This window comes from Staurois parvus, unplaced genomic scaffold, assembly GCF_062004578.1.
Source record: "Staurois parvus isolate SC_StPar_1 unplaced genomic scaffold, SC_StPar_1.0 ptg000595l, whole genome shotgun sequence".
Taxonomy (NCBI): domain Eukaryota; kingdom Metazoa; phylum Chordata; class Amphibia; order Anura; family Ranidae; genus Staurois; species Staurois parvus.
In genome coordinates, this window is record NW_028318391.1 from 141,095 (window position 1) to 161,025 (window position 19,931).

The 19,931-nt window shown below is 49.2% G+C and overlaps 1 protein-coding gene across 1 annotated transcript in view; it reads right to left on the minus strand.

Annotated features, from left to right (window-relative positions):
• Positions 1 to 19,931, minus strand: part of GLP1R (glucagon like peptide 1 receptor) — a 469,752-nt gene that overhangs the window by 49,367 nt on the left and 400,454 nt on the right. The window contains exons 9-10 of the mRNA XM_089692563.1: positions 17,076 to 17,145; positions 7,101 to 7,189 (exon numbers count right to left, since the gene is read on the minus strand). Coding sequence (XP_089548689.1) covers positions 7,101 to 7,189; positions 17,076 to 17,145 — 159 coding nt within the window. The remainder of the gene's footprint in view (positions 1 to 7,100; positions 7,190 to 17,075; positions 17,146 to 19,931) is intronic.

Below are 19,931 nucleotides of genomic sequence, written 5' to 3' on the forward strand. Positions count from 1 at the left end.
TGAGATAGCGTACAATCACCGAACGTGGCACCCGGCGTTCGTTAGATGGGGGCCCCAGGCGATGAGCTCTCTCTACCTGACAGGAGGAGGATAGACCCAAAGCTGCAGGGATTCGTGCTGAGCAGAGATCGGGAAGAGAACCTGTATTAAATGATTCTGGGAGACCCACGATGCGTAAGTTATTTCTACGTGATCGATTTTCCAGATCGTCGATTTTATCCAAAATATTTTGCTGTATACGATTGGATTGTGATGTAACTGCTTGTATGGAATGGACTTCATCTTCTAAGTCAGATAAGCGCTGCTCAGCCACAGATAACCGTTTAGAATGTTCGCCCAAATCTATTCGCAGCTGTTCAATGCCCAGGCTTACAGCCTTATCCACAGCTTGTGTGATATTTGGGAGCAAAATAGAAGAAACTGCCTGGGCTATTTTAATATACTGCTCAGAAGAGCTATCAGTGCCTGAAGTGAGTGGAGAGGCAGTGAGGATGGTGGGGAGAGGTGCAGACATACCTGCTCCCACGTTGTGATCTCCCTCTGTGCCTGTGTCCATGCTGTGACAGGCATCTTCGGCGGCCATCTTGGCTGCAGGAGGGGGAGAGCCGCACCCCTCCGCTCTAGCAGCCGACTCGTGGCCGGACTGCACCGGCAGAAGGTACCGCTCCATGCTGGGGCCGCCGCGGGATGTGAGGGGGCACCCCAAAGCTAAGATGCGGGGGTCCCCGAGGCAGATAGCAGGTCTTGTAAGGGTGGGTTCCCGGGAGCCGCGGGTCCCGCTAGCTACAGCATCCGGCGCCAGAACCGGAAGTCTACTTATTTGTTTTGAAGGTAATACACTATTTTAGTTTCATTTTTTCAAGGTAATCACTGGGTCCGGTTCGCTGGAAATATTGAAGTTGGACACACAGGATTGAGAGATTTTGTTGGACTTGGAAATTTTTTGGGGGACTTTATTTATATTTAATTTTATGGTTTGTTTTAATAATTTATGTTAAGGATAAGAAAAAGGTTTTGAATATTAGTATTTGCTTTCAAGGGTGAAAGTGTGACTTTTTCTTGGGATTAGAAGTTGGTTATTCACTATATGAGTTTTATTTCGGTTATAAGTTGCCGAGTGATTTATTTAATATTGGTTGACTACTTGCCCGGCTTTATGGATACTACATGGGTGACCCTCAGGGGTGGACTGACCATTTGGAAACTCCGGCACTGCCCGAGGGCCCGGGGTCAGTAGGGGGCCCCATGAGATGCCCCTGGTACCTTTTTCATAGGCTTTTTTGAGTTTGGGCAAGGACACAGGGGCCCCATGATCCCATATTGCCCGGGGGCCCGATGAGTTGTCAGTCCGCCCCTGGAGACCCTATTGATCAAAAATAAGTATTCACCTTCAAATTACAATAAATACATTAAATAAGCCCAATGGATGGAGCTGGACGCCCCGTGATTAACCACATGACGCCCAGCCACCGCATATAAACGGTGGCAGGGCGGCGCTCATAGGCAAAAGCACGTTTTAAAACGGCTGCCTTCAAAACAGGTAGGGGGCGCGCACCGCCCTGCCTGTCCCGCGGGTGTCAGCAGCGGGTCTCCGCCGCCGGGTCACGGCCGGTTTTTACCGGCCGTTTTCCCACGATGAGCGGTAATCACTGACACAGAGTAGGGCTGCATTGTTTACACACAGCCTGCTCTGTGACAGTTCGCCGACAAGCTGCAGAGGGAGAGAAGAGTTTCTCTCCCTGGATCTGCTCCCCCCTCCCTCCCCCCCCCCTCCAGTACACACCCCCGCCCCCTAGTAAAACACTCCCCTTACAAAGCAAATTCTAAAAATGTTAACCCCTTCCTCCCCAGTGACATTAGTACAGTTTCAGTGTTTTTTTTTTGGGGATGTCAGTGACCCCAAGTCAGTTTCCCCCCCCAGTGTCAAAATGTCCACCGCAGTCCCGCCATAAGTCGCTGATCGGCGCCATTATTAGTATAAATAAAAATTAAAAATCCCAGTATCTTTCCCGCCATTTGTAAATGCTATAACTTTCACGTAAACCAATTAATTTACACGTATTGGGTTTTTTTTTTAGCAAAGACATGTCGCAGAATGCATTTTGGCCGAAATTTATGACTAAATTTGATTTTTGCATTTTTTTTTACTGGACATGTTTTATAGCAAAAAGTCCAAAATATTGTTTTTTTTTCCTCAAAATTGTCAGCCTTTTTTTTTATAGCGCAAAAAATAAAAACCGCACAGGCGATCAAATACCACCAAAAGAAAGCTGAATTTGTGGGAAACAAAAGGATGTAAATTTCATTTATGTACCATATTGCATGACCGCGCAATTGTCTGTTAAACTAGCGCAGCGCTGTATAGCAGAAAAATGGCGTAAATTGCAGTATCTATCCCATAGTTTGTAGACGCTATAACTTCACACAAAGCAATCAATATACACTTATTGGGATTTTTTTTACCAAAAACATGGAGCAGAATACATTTTGGCCTAAATTTATAACCAACTTTGAGTTTACTATATATTTTTTATAGCTGAAAGTAAAAAATATTGTTTTTCTTCAAAATGTTTGGCCTTTTTTTGTTTATAGCGGGAAAAATAAAAAGCGCACAGATGATCAAATACCACCGAAAGAAAGCTCTATTAGTGTGAAAAAAAGGACGTAAATTTCGTTTGGGTGCAGCGTTGCATGACCGCGCAAATATCAGTTGAATTAGTGCAGCGCCGAGTAGCAAAAAGAGGCGTGGTCATAAGGGGGGTAAATCCTCAGGAGGGCGAGGGGTTAAGGATAAGAAAAAGGTTTTGAATATTAGTATTTGCTTTCAAGGGTGAAAGTGTGACTTTTTCTTGGGATTAGAAGTTGGTTATTCACTATATGAGTTTTATTTCGGTTATAAGTTGCCGAGTGATTTACTTAATAGTGATTGACTACTTGCCCGGCCTTATGGATACTACATGGGTGACCCTAATGATCAAAAATAAGTATTCACCTTCAAATTACAATAAATACATTAAAGAAGCCCAATGGATGGAGCTGGACGCCCCCGTGATTAATAAATGAGCGCAGGGACCGTGTGTGGCCATCCATGTCATATTATACAGAACAATATTACGCCAATAACATTCCAATCATGATTAATAGTTCATCACGTTCATCACATTCGATGTCTGGACAAACCATCCGCAGATCAAAGCTCTCAAGAATAAAAAATGTCATCAAACGTAATAATTCATTTCAGTGATTACATCAGAATTTAATTGAATTCCCAATGAGGAAGAGTTGTTCTCTATATGGTTCATCCCTACAGTTATGTACAATAAATAATTTGTTCTGACATTGGGATCAATATAGGAAGGAGCTGCATATTTAACCCCTCGCCCTCCAGAGGATTCCCCCCCCCCCTTTCCTGACCAGGCCATTTTTTGCGATACGGCGCTGCGATTCTCAGGGACTAACCCAATACCTTCAACTTGAGGTGCCTTTATAGCTCCTAGTGAACAGCGAGAACTACCAAACGGGTACACTGGCTCACTTTGGGCTTTGTTTTTTTAAAAGGCAGTGAAGAGCCCTCTGCGCGCGTGAGGGGGCCCAGTTGGTGCACAGTGAGAAGAAATGTGAATTATGGTTTTCTGAGGAACAATGCAATACAGGGAAGGAAAGAACAGCACTCCCCCTGGAAGCAGCAATTGACTGGTGTTATTATTATTATCATACAGTATTTATAAAGCGCCAATAGTCTGCTCAGCGCTGTACATTACAAAGGGGGACAGAACATGTGACAGAACAATACCAATACAATGCAAAACATGAGGGGATCGAGGGCCCTGCTCCTTGGAGCTTACAATCTAGGAGGGAGGGGATGGTGGTACAGGAGGAGATAGCTGTGGGGGATGGAGTGGTAGGAAGAGTGGAGGAGGTCGGCAAGTTAGCAGGGGGTGGGGTAGGATTCCCTGAAGAGATGGGTTTTCAGGGTGCACCTAATGTTGCTTTAAGGCACTAGTCACTAGTGAATCTAAAGTGAAACATCAGCGTCCCCATCAGAGTCTCCCCCTGCATCAGTGCCCCCATCAGAGTCTCCCCTTACATCAGTGTCCCCATCATAGTCTCCCCTTACATCAGTGTCCCCATCAGAGTCTCCCCTTACATCAGTGTACTCTTTTACATCACTGCCCTCTTCAGAGATCCCCTTTTATATCAGTGTCCTTTTCTGAGTCCCTTTCTTACGTCAGTGTCCCCATCAGAGTGTCCCCCAACATCAGTGTCTCCATCAAAGTCTCCCCCTGCATAAGTGCCCCCATCAGAGTCCCCCCCCCCCTTACATCAGTGTTCCCATCAGAGTCTCCCCTTACATCAGTGTCCCCATCAGAGTCTCCCCTTACATCAGTGTCCCCATCAGAGTCTCCCCTTACATCAGTGTCCCCATCAGAGTCTCCCCTTACATCAGTGTCCCCATCATAGGGTTCCAGCAACAACCTGAGTACTGATGAGGATGGCCTTAAATTCCATGGGGTTCGTCCCGGACTGACTTACATCAGTGTCCCCATCAGAGTCTTCCCTTACATCACTGCCCTCTTCAGAGATCCCCTTTTATATCAGCGTCCTTTTCTGAGCCCCTTCTTACATCAGTGTCCCCATCAAAGAGTCCCCTAACATCAGTGCCCCCATCAGAGTCCCCCCCCTTACATCAGTGTCCCCATCAGAGTCTCCCCTTACATCAGTGTCCCCATCAGAGTCCCCCCCCCTTACATCAGTGTTCCCATCAGAGTCTACCCTTACATCAGTGTCCCTATCAGAGTCTCCCCTTACATCAGTGTCCCTATCAGAGTCTCCCCTTACATCAGTGTCCCTATCAGAGTCTCCCCTTACATCAGTGTCCCCATCAGAGTCTCCCCTTACATCAGTGTCCCCATCAGAGTCTCCCCTTACATCAGTGTCCCCATCAGAGCCCCCCCCCTTACATCAATGTCCCCATCAGAGTCTCCCCTTACATCAGTGTCCTGATCAGAGTCCCCCCCCCCTTACATCAGTGTTCCCATCAGAGTCTCCCCTTACATCAGTGTCCCCATCAGAGTCTCCCCTTACATCAGTGTCCCCATCAGAGTCTCCCCTTACATCAGTGTTCCCATCAGAGTCTCCCCTTACATCAGTGTTCCCATCAGAGTCTCCCCTTACATCAGTGTTCCCATCAGAGTCTCCCCTTACATCAGTGTCCCCATCAGAGTATCCCCTTACATCAGTGTCCTCTTTTACATCACTGTTCTCTTCAGTGTCCTTTTCTGAGCTCCTCCCTACATCAGTGTCCTCTTTAGAGTCCCCCCTTACAAAGTCCCAGTGCTGGTTGTAGCATAGACCATAGGCAACCTCTGCTGACCATAGGCAACCTCAATCTGCACACTGAAGATACATCCCTGACCCTACTCTGTGCCGGACGTTGCCCACGTGCTGCTCTAGACCTAAATAAGCATTTAACCCCTGTAGTGAGGAGACAGCCCCATTGGAAGGGACAATCCTTGTTTTTTTCCAGAATTGGTCTCTAAGAGGCATTGGTCAAACGAAAAAAAAACCCAATGAAGTTTTCAAACAAGCTGATTGGTTCTGGTAAGGCAGCTCCTAATCCAAGCAGGCCTCCCTCGATGGGTACCTAGAAGCAGCTGGAAGTGTACAGTAGATGTACAGGGATGGGTGCCGGACCAAAGGGTGAAAGAATCCCAATGACATTTTATTGTTTTCAATTCAGTTGCAAAAAAAAAAAAAAAAAAACAACACGTTTCAAGGGCAACACTTCTTCATCAGGGCTCAACAAAATGGAACAAAGAATTCAAATGATAACAAGAGTCATCTCTTTGTGATCTGATTTACTCTCTCCTTTTACACTGTGACCAGCGGCTGCTCATCCTCGAGCCTTGGCCATAGGGGAGGTCACATGTCTTCATATATTCTGGGGCCCTGCTGTATTTGTGAGGGGCTTGTATGGCTTAGTGGTCTCTGTACAGCACTGCGGTATATGTCAGAGCTATGTAAATGTACAATAATAATAGTGTGTGACTGTGGGGGAGGGGACATTAGACTGTAAGCCCCTCTGGTACAGAGACTGATGTGACTGTGGGGGAGGGGACATTAGAGTGTAAGCTCCTCTGGTACAGAGACTGATGTGACTGTGGGGGAGGGGACATTAGAGTGTAAGCTCCTCTGGTACAGAGACTGATGTGACTGTGGGGGAGGGGACATTAGAGTGCAAGCTCCTCTGGTACAGAGACTGATGTGACTGTGGGGGAGGGGACATTAGAGTGTAAGCTCCTCTGGTACAGAGACTGATGTGACTGTGGGGGAGGGGGCATTAGAGTGTAAGCTCCTCTGGTACAGAGACTGATGTGACTGTGGGGGAGGGGGCATTAGAGTGTAAGCTCTTCTGGTACAGAGACTGATGTGACTGTGGGGGAGGGGACATTAGAATGTAAGCCCCTCTGGTACAGAGACCGATGTGACTGTGGGGGAGGGGACATTAGAGTGTAAGCTCCTCTGGTACAGAGATTGATGTGACTGTGGGGGAGGAGACATTAGAGTGTAAGCTCCTCTGGTACAGAGACTGATGTGACTGCTTTGAAGGTCTCTGTGTTGTCACCTCTCTCAGGAACCTGCAGCGATCACTGTAGCCTTTGAGGGGGGTTATGATGGCGACGACTCTATGTGACGGGGATGAGAGGGATGACGGGGATGACAGGGATGATGGGGATGAGAGGGATGACGGGGATGACAAGGATGAGAGGGATGACAAGGATGAGAGGGATGACAGGGATGACAGGGATGGCAGGGATGGCAGGGATGAAAGGGATGACGGGGATGATGGGAATGGCAGGGATGACGGGGATAGCAGGGATGACGGGGATGGCAGGGATGACGGGGATGACAGGGATGACAGGGATGACAGGGATGACGGGGATGGCAGGGATGACGGGGATGGCAGGGATGACGGGGATGGCAGGGATGACGGGGAGGAGGGGGATGACGGGGAGGAGGGGGATGGCATGGATAACGGGCATGAGGGGATGACAGGGGTGACAGGTATGACGGGGATGACGGGGATGACAGGGACTCACCTGCACTTGGTGTCCGTCCTGCACATCAGATTGGCCTGCAGCTTGGAGATGATGATACAGATGACTCGTATGAAGATCACAAAATTCACCTGCAGAACACAATGACAAGATTCACACACCCAGAACACAATGACACGATTCACACACCCAGAACACAATGACACGATTCACACACCCAGAACGGCTCTGCTGGAAATGATTGATTTCACCCAGAATACAGAACGACGCATGCCACGTATCATTGAATTAAAGTGCAAGTCCGGCCACAACTTTCTTTTCCAGTTTCGGATTGAGTGGGGGAGGGTCAGCACCCCTGCAAGGTTTTTACTGTTCTTCAGAGGGTCCATCAGAGAGATGTCCCAACCCCCCCGTCCTGACTGGCTGACTATGGTTTACCCAAAGTGGAAATGAAGGGAAAAATCTCTGAAAGCTGCAAAATGCTCCTTTGCATCTTCAGAGCTTCCCTATTGGTCATTAAACCCCCATTGGACCCCATCCACAGCTCTGCTCTCTCTCCTTGTGCACTGGTCTTGTTTCTGCCCCTCCTGTAGGTTCCCATAGTGGGTGGAGCCTGCTGGGCCCCTCCCACAGCTCTGCTCTCTCTCCTTGTGCACTGGTCTTGTCTCCGCCCCTCCTGTAGTTTCCCATTGTGGGTGGATCCTGCTGGGCCCCTCCCACAGCTCTACTCATTCTCCTTGTGCACTGGTCTCGTCTCCGACTCTCCTGTAGGTTTCCATAGTGGGTGGAGTCTGCTGGGCCCCTTCCACAGCTCTGCTCTCTCTCCTTGTGCACTGGTCTTGTCTCCGCCCCTTCTGTAGTTTCCCATAGTGGGTGGAGCCTGCTGGGCCCCTCCCACAGCTCTGCTCTCTCTCTCCTTGTGCACTGGTCTTGTCTCTGCCCCTCCTGTAGGTTCCCATAGTGGGTGGAGCCTGATGGGCCTCTCCCACAGCTCTGCTCTCTCTCCTTGTGCATTGGTCTCGTCTCCACCCCTCCTGTAGGTTCCCATAGTGGGTGGAGCCTAGTGGGCCCCTCCCACAGCTCTGCTCATTCTCCTTGAGCACTGGTCTTGTCTCCGCCCCTCCTGCAGGTTTCCATAGTGGGTGGAGCCTGATGGGCCCCTTCCACAGCTCTGCTCTCTCTCTCTCCTTGTGCACTGGTCTTGTCTCTGCCCCTCCTGTAGGTTTCCATAGTGGGTGGAGCCTGATGGGCCCCTCCCACAGCTCTGCTCATTCTTCTTGAGCACTGGTCTTGTCTCCGCCCCTCCTGTAGGTTTCCATAGTGGGTGGAGCCTGATGGGCCCCTCCCACAGCTCTGCTCATTCTTCTTGAGCACTGGTCTTGTCTCTGCCCCTCCTGTAGGTTTCCATAGTGGGTGGAGCCTGCTGGGCCCCTCCCACAGCTCTGCTCTCTCTCTCTCCTTGTGCACTGGTCTTGTCTCTGCCCCTCCTGTAGGTTTCCATAGTGGGTGGAGCCTGATGGGCCCCTCCCACAGCTCTGCTCATTCTTCTTGAGCACTGGTCTTGTCTCTGCCCCTCCTGTAGGTTTCCATAGTGGGTGGAGCCTGCTGGGCCCCTCCCACAGCTCTGCTCTCTCTCTCTCCTTGTGCACTGGTCTTGTCTCTGCCCCTCCTGTAGGTTTCCATAGTGGGTGGAGCCTGCTGGGCCCCTCCCACAGTTCTGCTCATTCTTCTTGAGCACTGGTCTTGTCTCCGCCCCTCCTGTAGGTTTCCATAGTGGGTGGAGCCTGATGGGCCCCTCCCACAGCTCTGCTCATTCTTCTTGAGCACTGGTCTTGTCTCTGCCCCTCCTGTAGGTTTCCATAGTGGGTGGAGCCTGCTGGGCCCCTCCCACAGCTCTGCTCTCTCTCTCTCCTTGTGCACTGGTCTTGTCTCTGCCCCTCCTGTAGGTTTCCATAGTGGGTGGAGCCTGCTGGGCCCCTCCCACAGCTCTGCTCATTCTTCTTGAGCACTGGTCTTGTCTCCGCCCCTCCTGTAGGTTTCCATAGTGGGTGGAGCCTGATGGGCCCCTCCCACAGCTCTGCTCATTCTTCTTGAGCACTGGTCTTGTCTCTGCCCCTCCTGTAGGTTTCCATAGTGGGTGGAGCCTGCTGGGCCCCTCCCACAGCTCTGCTCTCTCTCTCTCCTTGTGCACTGGTCTTGTCTTCGCCCCTCCTGTAGGTTCCCATAGTGGCTGTGTGGTGACCGGAAGTGACACGGAAGCGTCAGAGATCGAGGGCCGACAGTGGTGAGAGCACTGGTGCAGCTTTCTGAACACTGAGAGTTTGCTAAAAGTCAACATCTTTGGGCTTTTTTATTGATTCTCATCTTGTAAGTGGCGCTCTATTGTGGCAATTATATCTTGTAGTTGGTACGCCACCATTGGGGGTTCTCTCGTTTTTTTCTCCTTCATAGTTATTGGAGTGTGGAGTTCGGTGAGGAGGAGTCTCTGTGCCGGAGTTTGTTCATCCCGGGATTCCAAGCTTTTAAGAATAAAGAATAAAACATCACAGTGACCTGATCTGGTAATTGGAGAAATTGTCTAATTAAGCTGAGTGTTCCAACCACGAGAACGGCAGGCAACGCTTATTGGTGAGTGCGCACCTGAGAGAGGAGCACCGCACGCCTACGTATGCATGTCATATCTTCACAAGTCTTCTTCACGTGGTCATCGCTTTATGGACTGATTCATTTGGACTTTTCTTTTGGAATATATAATTTTTTTGCTATTTCATTAATTTATATATATTTTTATGTGGAAGACATTTTTATATCATTTATATATTTTATAAGAGTTTTTTCATCACAATTAATTAATTGATGCGCCACTAGATTACTTTTGAAGTGTATCTTTACTGAGTCTTATTATATTTTAAAGTGGCAGCGTATTGGTTATACAGGTGAAACTCGAAAAATTAGAATCTGGTGCAAAAGTTCATTGTTTTCTGTAATGCAACTTAAAAGGTGAAACTAATATATGAGACTCATTACTTGCAAAGCAAGATAGTTCAAGCCGTGATTTGTCATCATTGTGATGATTATGGCTTACAGCTCATGAAAACCCCAAATCCACAATCTCAGAAAATGAGAATATTGTGAAAAGGTGGAATAATCTCGGCTCAAAGTGTCCCACTCTAATCAGTTCATTCAGCCATAACTCCTGCAAAGGGTTCCTGAGCCTTTCAATGTTCTCTCAGTCTGGTTCAGTAGGAATCACAATCATGGGAAAGACTGATGACCTGACACCATCACTGACACCCTCCATAAGGAGGGAAAGCCTCAAAAGGTAATTGCAGAAGAAGATGGATGTTCCCAAAGTGCTGTATCAAAGCACATTAATAGAAAGTTATGTGGGAGGGAAAAGTGTGGAAGAAAAAGGTGCACAAGCAGCAGGGATGACCGCAGTCTGAAGAGGATTGTCAGGAAGAGGCCATTCAAAAGTGTTGGGGACTTTCACAAGGAGTGGACTGAGGCTGGAGTCAGTGCATCAAGAGCCACCACACACAGACGGATCCTGGTGTAAGGGACCGCCTGAGAGCACCTCTATCAGTCCCCCGGTAGAGCCTCCCCAGCGTGCGGAGTCTAAGCACCGGAGCACTTGTTCACCAGGGCCCCTGATGGTGGGGATGGACTTGGAGCGCTCCGGTACCAGATCGCAACTACCAGGTATCTCCAACAGGGGTAGAGGAGTCTGACAGGGGCTCCAGAGAGCTAGGAGTCTGATGTAAGGGAGCCTAGTGATCCCTGCGGGGTGGATGGATGAGCTAAATCAGAGTCATGCAGGCCGGGACGGTAACTAGAGGATCGGTAAGGTACAAAATGGTAGGCAAAGGATAGTCGGGTCACACGCAGGGTCAATACCAGGAGGTCAGATCTAAACGGGAACATCCGGGAGCAAAGTCAGGCAAGCCACGGGGTCAGGACGGGAGAAGGCAACAAGGTCAAAACAATCCAGATCAGAAGTGCTCACACACAGGTAACAGGATACAAAGACCATTCGGCAACAAGTGTCTGTGCAGGGCTAGCTTAAATAGGCCGCCCTGCACCTGACAGGCGTAGCCTGGGTCCTAGTGCCTACCTAGTACTGTCCAGACGACGTGTGTGCCTGGGTCCTAGTGCCCTGCCACCTATACGTCTCGGCAGACACCTACGCATGTGTAGACCCATGCGTCGCGATGGTTCCTGACACCTGGACATGGGCTTCAAATGTTGTATTCCTCTTGTCAAGCTGCTCCTGAACAACAAACAACATCAGAAGCGTCTTACCTGGGCTAAAGAAAAACAGACCTGGTCTGCTGCTCAGTGGTCCAAAGTCCTCTTTTCTGATGAGAGCAACTTTTGCATCTCATTTGGAAACCAAGGACCCCGAGTATGGAGGAAGAATGGAGAGGCCCAAGGACCCCGAGTATGGAGGAAGAATGGAGAGGCCCAAGGACCCCGAGTATGGAGGAAGAATGGAGAGGCTTAACAACCCCGAGTATGGAGGAAGAATGGAGAGGCCCAAGGACCCCGAGTATGGAGGAAAAATGGAGAGGCACAAGGACCCCGAATATGGAGGAAGAATAGAGAGGCCCAAGGACCCCGAGTATGGAAGAAGAATGGAGAGGCCCAAGGACCCCGAGTATGGAGGAAGAATGGAGAGGCACAAGGACCCCGAGTATGGAGGAAGAATGGAGAGGCACACACTGCAAGATGCTTGAAGTCCAGTGTGAAGTTTCCACAGTCTGTGTTGATTTGGGGAGCCATGTCATCTGCTGGTGTTGGTCCACTGTGCTTCATTAAGTCCAGGGTTACCGCAGCCGTCTACCAGGAGATTTTGGAGCACTTCATGCTTCCTTCCACAGACCAGCTTTATGGGGATGCTGACTTCATTTTCCAGCAGGACTTGGCACCGCCCACACTGCCAAAAGCACCAAAACCTGGTTCAATGACCGTGGGATTACTGTGCTTGATTGGCCAGCAAACTCGCCTGACCTGAACCCCATAGAGAATCTATGGGGCATTGCCAAGAGACAGGTGAGAGACATGAGACCGGACAATGCAGAAGAGCTGACGGCCGCTATTGAAGCATCCTGGTCTTCCATAACACCTCAGCAGTGCCACAGGCTGATAGCTTCCATGCCACGCCGCATTGAGGCAGTAATTGCTGCAAAAGGGGCCCAAACCAAGTACTGAGTACATATGCAGCTTCTACTTTTCAGAGGTCCGATATTGTTCTATGTACAATCCGTGTTTTATTGATTGCATGGAATATTCTCATTTTCTGAGATTGTGGATTTGGGGTTTTCATGAGCTGTAAGCCATAATCATCACAATGATGACAAATCACGGCTGGAACTATCTTGCTTTGCATGGAATGAGTCTCATATATTAGTTTCACCTTTTAAGTTGCTGCACTGAAATAAATTAACTTTTGCACGATATTCTAATTTTTAGAGTTTCACCTGTATATAGATGTGATACAGCAGTGATAAACATCACTTATCTACACATTCAGCGCAGTTTGATGGTCATAGACTTTCACTATTTTCACTATATCTATATATATAGTGAAAATATCCTCTTCATATTACTATCCTCTGTTCTCAAATCTCATTTCTTTACTCCTCTGCTCCACCCCAAAACTTGTACATCTCCCCCTCATTGCTATCATCTCCCTACTATTGCTCTCTTCACCTCCCCAAAATGCCTCTTCCACTCCTCCTTCTCATTTTCCTCTCCTCCGTTCCGAAAATCCATTCACTATATCCCTCTGCTCCTCCCAAACAATTGTATATTGTGTCCTCACTGCTTCCTTCGCCCCTCTACGGCACCCACCACCTCCTCCTATTACTCCACTCTCCCACTGACCCGAACACCTCCACTAGCGGTTTCTCACGCTCCTGCACATCCCGCTCCCATGCCACCTTTCTCACCCTTCTCCTCCTAACCGCGGGGGACATCTCTCCGAATCCTGGCCCTCCACCACCTCCCTCACCCGCACCACACCCTCCCGCCTCCACATCCCACCGCAACTCCCGCAACTTAGTATCTGTCCCCCTGCTCCCTAAAATCTCCCCCCCGTTTTCATGTGCACACCTGAACGCCCGATCAGTGTGCAACAAGCTTACCGCCATCCACGACCTCTTTGTTTCCCGCTCCCTCAACCTCCTAGTGATCACGGAAACCTGGATTCAGCCCACTGACTCTACCTCCCCTGCTGCACTCTCCTACGGAGGTCTCACCTGGACCCACTCAACCAGACCTAACGGTCGTAAAGGTGGTGGGGTTGGTCTGCTCCTGTCACCGCAGAGCACCATCCGAGTCCTCCCAAACCCCCCCTCCCTATCCTTCTCCTCCTTCGAGGCCCACTGCGTCAGACTATTCTCCCCAACCCCCCGGAAGATTGCTGTGATATACCGGCCTCCTGGATCCATACCCCACTTCCTGGATGACTTCTCCTCCTGGCTACCCTTCTTCCTCTCCTCTGAGCTACCCACCATCATCCTTGGGGATTTCAACATCCCTGTCAACCTCGACAACCCGGACACAGCCTCCTCCTTTGCACTTGCACAGTGCATACAATCCACCACCCACTCCAACGGTAATATCCTTGATCTTGTCTTCTCCAACCGCTGCGCTCCCCACAACCTCACTAACACCCCCTTTCCTCTCTCTGACCACAACCTTATTACCTTCTCTATCTCCTCGTCCTCCAACGCCTACCCCTCCAAATGTCACACTACTACCAGCCGTAACCTCCGCAACCTTAACCCTGCCCCCCTCCACTCTGCAGCTGATCAACTCCATGACAGCATCCTCCCCCTGTCCTGCCCCGACTTGGCTATCACTGCCTACAACAACGCGCTGTCAACAGCCCTTGACTCACTAGCGCCTTTAACCACACGCAACATCAGACCCCGACCGCTCCACACCAAATCCCTCAAATGACACAGTCGTGCCCTGGAGCGACTATGGCGCAAAACCAAATCCCAACAAGCCTTCACCTGCTACAAATCTGCCTTCCACACCTACACCTCCTCCCTCCATGCTGCCAAACAAGCCAACTTCCTGACCCTCATCAAGGCCCTCTCCTCCAATCCTCGCCGACTCTTCTCCACCTTCAACTCTCTACTCTCGCCACCCCCACCTCCACCCAGCACCTCACTCACCACCCTTGAGATTGCCAATTACTTCAAAAACAAGATTGACACAATTCGCTAGGACATCGCCGCAATTCACACGCCCTCTCAACCCATCCCCTCTTGCACAGCTACCCCCTCATCCCCCCTCCCCCTTGACATAACCCGCAGGGACTTCGTCGCTGCTCAAACTCCCTCCAACCCCGTTCCCCCTCACTCAGCTACCCCCTCATCACCCCTCTCCCACGTCCTTACCACTGCTCTGACCTCCTCTTCCACCCCACCCTACATTCCTCATACTGAAGCTCCCCCAACACTCCGCACCTTTGACCTTACTACCATCGAGGAAGTCTCCAAGATCCTCTCTGATGCCCGCCTCACCACCTGCCCCCTCGACCCTATCCCCTCACAACTCCTACGACCTCCCTCCCCCTCCATCCTATGCTCCCTCACCCACATCTTCAATCTCTCCCTCTCCTCCGGCACTTTCCCCTCCCCTCTGAAACATGCACACATCACCCCCATACTTAAAAAGCCCTCCCTGGTCCCCAATGACCCGAACAACCTCAGACCCATCTCCCTGCTCCCATTTACATCTAAACTCCTCGAGCGCCTCGTCTACACCCGCCTATGCTCTCACCTCAACGACAACCACCTCCTCGATCCCCTACAGTCCGGCTTCCGTCCCTTACACTCCACCGAAACTGCTTTACTCAAACTCTCCAACGACCTGCTAACCGCCAAAGCTAATGGCCACTATTCAGTGCTCCTACTCCTTGACCTCTCCGCTACCTTCGACACAGTCGACCACCCCCTCCTCCTCAAAATACTACACTCCTTCGGCCTCAGAGATTCTGCTCTCTCCTGGCTCTCATCCTACCTGTCACAATGCTCTTTCAGTGTTACCTATAATGCTACCACCTCCCCCTCACTCCCCCTCTCTGTTGGGGTCCCACAATGCTCTGTCCTCGGGCCCCTTCTCTTCTCCATCTACACCTCCTCCCTTGGCCAACTCATACACTCTCACGGCTTCAACCACCACCTCTATGCCGACGACACACAAATCTATCTCTCAACCCCCCACCTCACCCCTTCAGTCTCAGCCCGAATCACACACCTACTGAGCGACATATCAGACTGGATGTCGCTCCACTTCCTTAAACTGAACCTCTCCAAAACCGAGCTCCTAGTCTTCCCCCCAGCCCGGACACCATCCCCCATTGACTTCTCCATAACATCCAACAACGCCAATATCAAACCCGCCCTGCAGGCCAGAATACTTGGTGTCATTCTGGACTCCAACCTATCCTTCCAGCCCCAAGTCCAATCTTTAACAAACTCATGCAGACTCCACCTCCGCAACATGCAGACTCCACCTCCGCAACATCGCCAAAATCCGCACGTTCCTAACCCCAGAAACCACTAAACAGCTCATCCACTCCCTCATCATATCACGACTCGACTACTGCAACTCCCTCCTTACTGGCCTGCCTCGCCGCTGGCTATCCCCGCTTCAGTCCATCCTGAATACGGCTGCCAGACTCATTCACCTTTCCAACCGCTCCATCTCCGCCACCCCCCTCTGCCAATCCCTCCACTGGCCTGCACTCAGTGTCCTCCACCCCCCTCTGCCAATCCCTCCACTGACCTCCACTCAGTGTCCACCGCCCCCCTCTGCCAATCCCTCCACTGGCCTCCACTCAGTATCCTCCACCCCTCTCTGCCAATCCCTCCACTGGCCTCCACTCAGTGTCCTCCACCCCTCTCTGCCAATCCCTCCACTGGCCTCCACTCAGTGTCCTCCACCCCTCTCTGCCAATCCCCCCACTGGCCTCCACTCAGTGTCCTCCACCCCCCTCTGCCAATCCCTCCACTGGCTTCCGATTGCGCAACGGATCAAATTCAAAATCCTAACGCTGACGTACAAAGCTGTCCACCATACTGCCCCGAACTACATCACTGACCTAATATCCAAGTACCGCCCAACATGCACACTCCGCTCCTCACAAGACCTCCTTCTCTCTAGTTCCCTGGTCTCCTCCTCCCATGCCCGCCTCCAGGACTTCTCCAGGGTGTCACCCATCCTCTGGAACTCCCTGCCCCAACCCATCAGATTATCACCTACTCTCCTCTCCTTTAGGCGCACCCTGAAAACCCATCTCTTCAGGGAAGACTACCCCACCCCCTGCTAACTTGCCGACCTCCTCCACTCTTCCTACCACTCCATCCCCCACAGCTATCTCCTGCTGTGCCACCATCCCCTCCCTCCTAGATTGTAAGCTCCAAGGAGCAGGGCCCTCAATCCCCTCATGTTTTGCATTGTATTGGTATTGTTCTGTCACATGTTCTGTCCCCCTCTGTAATGTACAGCGCTGAGTGAACTATAGGCGCTTTATAAATACTGTATAATAATAATATAGTATACATACGGTATATACACACACACATACGTATATATATATAAAATGTTTGAAAGTTATAAGTAATTTTCTAGCAAAAAACCCTACAGATTTAGGGCCGGTTCACACTCCATGCGTTTCAGTTGCTTTTTTTTCTGCATCCAAAACGCACAGAAAGTAGATTATATGGTGGTCAGTGTCATAGTTCACATCAGTGCTTGCAGTTCTAGTGTGTTCTGGATGCTGAAAAAAGTAGAACAGGATGCGTTTTTGCTGCACAGAACTGTCCTGGAAAGCAATAAAACGCATCAAAAACGCACCCAAACGCGCCAAAAACACTTCAAAACCGCTATGCAGAAATGCATCCGGAACGCATTTGGACTGCGTTTCTGTGCTGTGAACCGGCCTTTAAAGTTGGAAATAAAGCGCCCTAGAAAACGGTCTTCAAGTGGATAACTCACCCCGATGGCGACGAGGATGGGTAGACGGATGATGAGCCAATAGTTCATGTTGTAATTTCTGGTCCAGCATCTGCAGAGGAGACAGAAGGCGTTAGATTTCAGCGCGGCGCCCACATTCCTGCGCATTCCTGCGAGAGATATGCGGTGGGACCACGTGATGCTCCGGCAGGTATCGTGCCAGCATTACAATGACTTTCATGGCATCAGATGATCTCATTCATCTCCGTCCAATGGGAGCTGCACTTCCCGACGCATTTCACATACAGGTAGCAATTGAGCGAAACGCAACGCCACTTCCTCTTCTCAGTCCAGCTCAGGTCAAGAAAGAAACAATGTATCCTTATATTTTGGAAGCAATGGAAGGGACACAATGATATCCTAATGCAGGCCATACACGGGTCAAATCCCGAAAATCGAAAGCGTTGTTCGCTCGGTAATCCGATGGCGCCATGAATGATTTTGAAAAATCGGTCGACCGAGTCATAAGGTTCCCCCCATATAACAGGCGAAACTTCTGTTCCTTCCAGGTCACAGCTCATGGCACATATTCTTTTCGGAAAAACGATTGTACGATTTGACCATCATTGGGTCAAAAGTCGGTCGATTTTCACAACTTTTCCAACATGCCAGATCACCGAAAAGGGGAGGAGCCACAAAAATCGACCGGTGCCATTGACCCACTAACAGAGCGAAAATCAGCCGATTATTCTTAGGTCTGATTTTCGGGCCGAAAAATTGGTGGAATTTCAACCCATGTATGGCCGGCCTTCTCCAGAAATGATCCAATCATATCCACTACGTCTGAGTTCTGAGTTTTGGATGGAGTGGAGAGGGATGAGACCCCTCTGTTTTTATTGCCCCCCGGTTTGGAGATCCCCCCTCTCTATAGGTCCTGTTTTCCATGATCATCGAACCCGGGTTCACACCGATGCAGTGCGGAAATTGCAGCGGTTTCTGTGCGATTTCAAAATCGCACCCCGTTCATGCGAACCGCTGCGGGTGTGTATGTTAACATCACCCTGAAATCGGTTCGCAAAACGTGGTGCGATGTGCAGAATCAGATCGCAGTGGGTGCAAACACAATCCGATGCGATCCAATTCTGGCGCGATTAGGTGCGTTGCGATCTGAGAAAAAAAATGTACGGCTCACATCGCAGCGCACACAAATCGCATGTGAAGTGCACAGGAATGCGACGCGGTTCCTGTGCGAATTGCGTGCGATTTGCCTCAACGCATATTTGCGAACCCAGGCTGAAAGTGAAAGAAAATCCCAAATGTTAGGTTGTCCCCAGAACAGTAACAGAGGGGAAATCTTCCAATGGGGAGTCTTCTGGTGATCTGGGGGTCCCCAAGGAATTCCCTTCATTTGGAGGGATTTCCTCTCACTTCCTGTTGTGTCTATGGGAAAGGAAGTGAAGGAAAATCTCCCCAATGGGACACAGATGGTGAAAAAAAAAACTTTTTTTTTTCATTTTGGATAGACAGGTGCGGTTTGTTTCGTTCTGCATGAAAATTCGGACAAAATATTCATTATTGGGAGATTCGGATGGATCTGAGCTTCCGGATTACAATAGCAATGAATTTAAAGGAATCCAAAATAGCTGTTTACTGAAATCCACATTTCAAAAAAAAATAAAACAGAATAGAAAAGAATAGAATAGAACAGAATAGAACAGAAAAAATATATTCCACATTCTCACAGCTCTCACTGTGAAGAAACCTTTCCGTGTTTGGAGATTAAATCTTTTCCTCCAGATGTAAAGAGCGCCCCCTTGTCCTCTGTGATGACCTCAGGGTGAGTGACTACACCGAGTTCACTATATGAACCACTGATGTATTATACATGGAGATCATATCCCCCCTTATGTATTATACATGGAGATCATATCCCCCCCTTATGTATTATACATGGAGATCATATCCCCCCTTATGTATTATACATGGAGATCATATCCCCCCTTATGTATTATACATGGTGATCATATCCCCCTTATGTATTATACATGGAGATCATATCCCCCCCTTATGTATTATACATGGAGATCATATCCCCCCCTTATGTATTATACATGGAGATCATATCCCCCCTTATGTATTATACATGGAGATCATATCCCCCCCTTATGTATTATACATGGAGGTCATATCCCCCCTTATGTATTATACATGGAGATCATATCCCCCCTTATGTATTATACATGGAGATCATATCCCCCCTTATGTATTATACATGGAGATCATATCCCCCTTATGTATTCTACATGGAGATCATATCCCCCCTTATGTATTATACATGGTGATCATATCCCCCCTTATGTATTATACATGGAGATCATATCCCCCCTTATGTATTATACATGGAGATCATATCCCCCCCCTTATGTATTATACATGGAGATCATATCCCCCTTATGTATTATACATGGAGATCATATCCCCCCTTATGTATTATACATGGAGATCATATCCCCCCTTATGTATTATACATGGAGATCATATCCCCCTTATGTATTATACATGAAGATCATATCCCCCCTTATGTATTATACATGGAGATCATATCCCCCCTTATGTATTATACATGGTGATCATATCCCCCCTTATGTATTATACATGGAGATCATATCCCCCCCTTATGTATTATACATGGAGATCATATCCCCCCTTATGTATTATACATGGAGATCATACCCCCCCTTATGTATTATACATGGAGATCATATCCCCCCTTATGTATTATACATGGTGATCATATCCCCCCTTATGTATTATACATGGAGATCATATCCCCCCTTATGTATTATACATGGAGATCATACCCCCCCTTATGTATTATACATGGAGATCATATCCCCC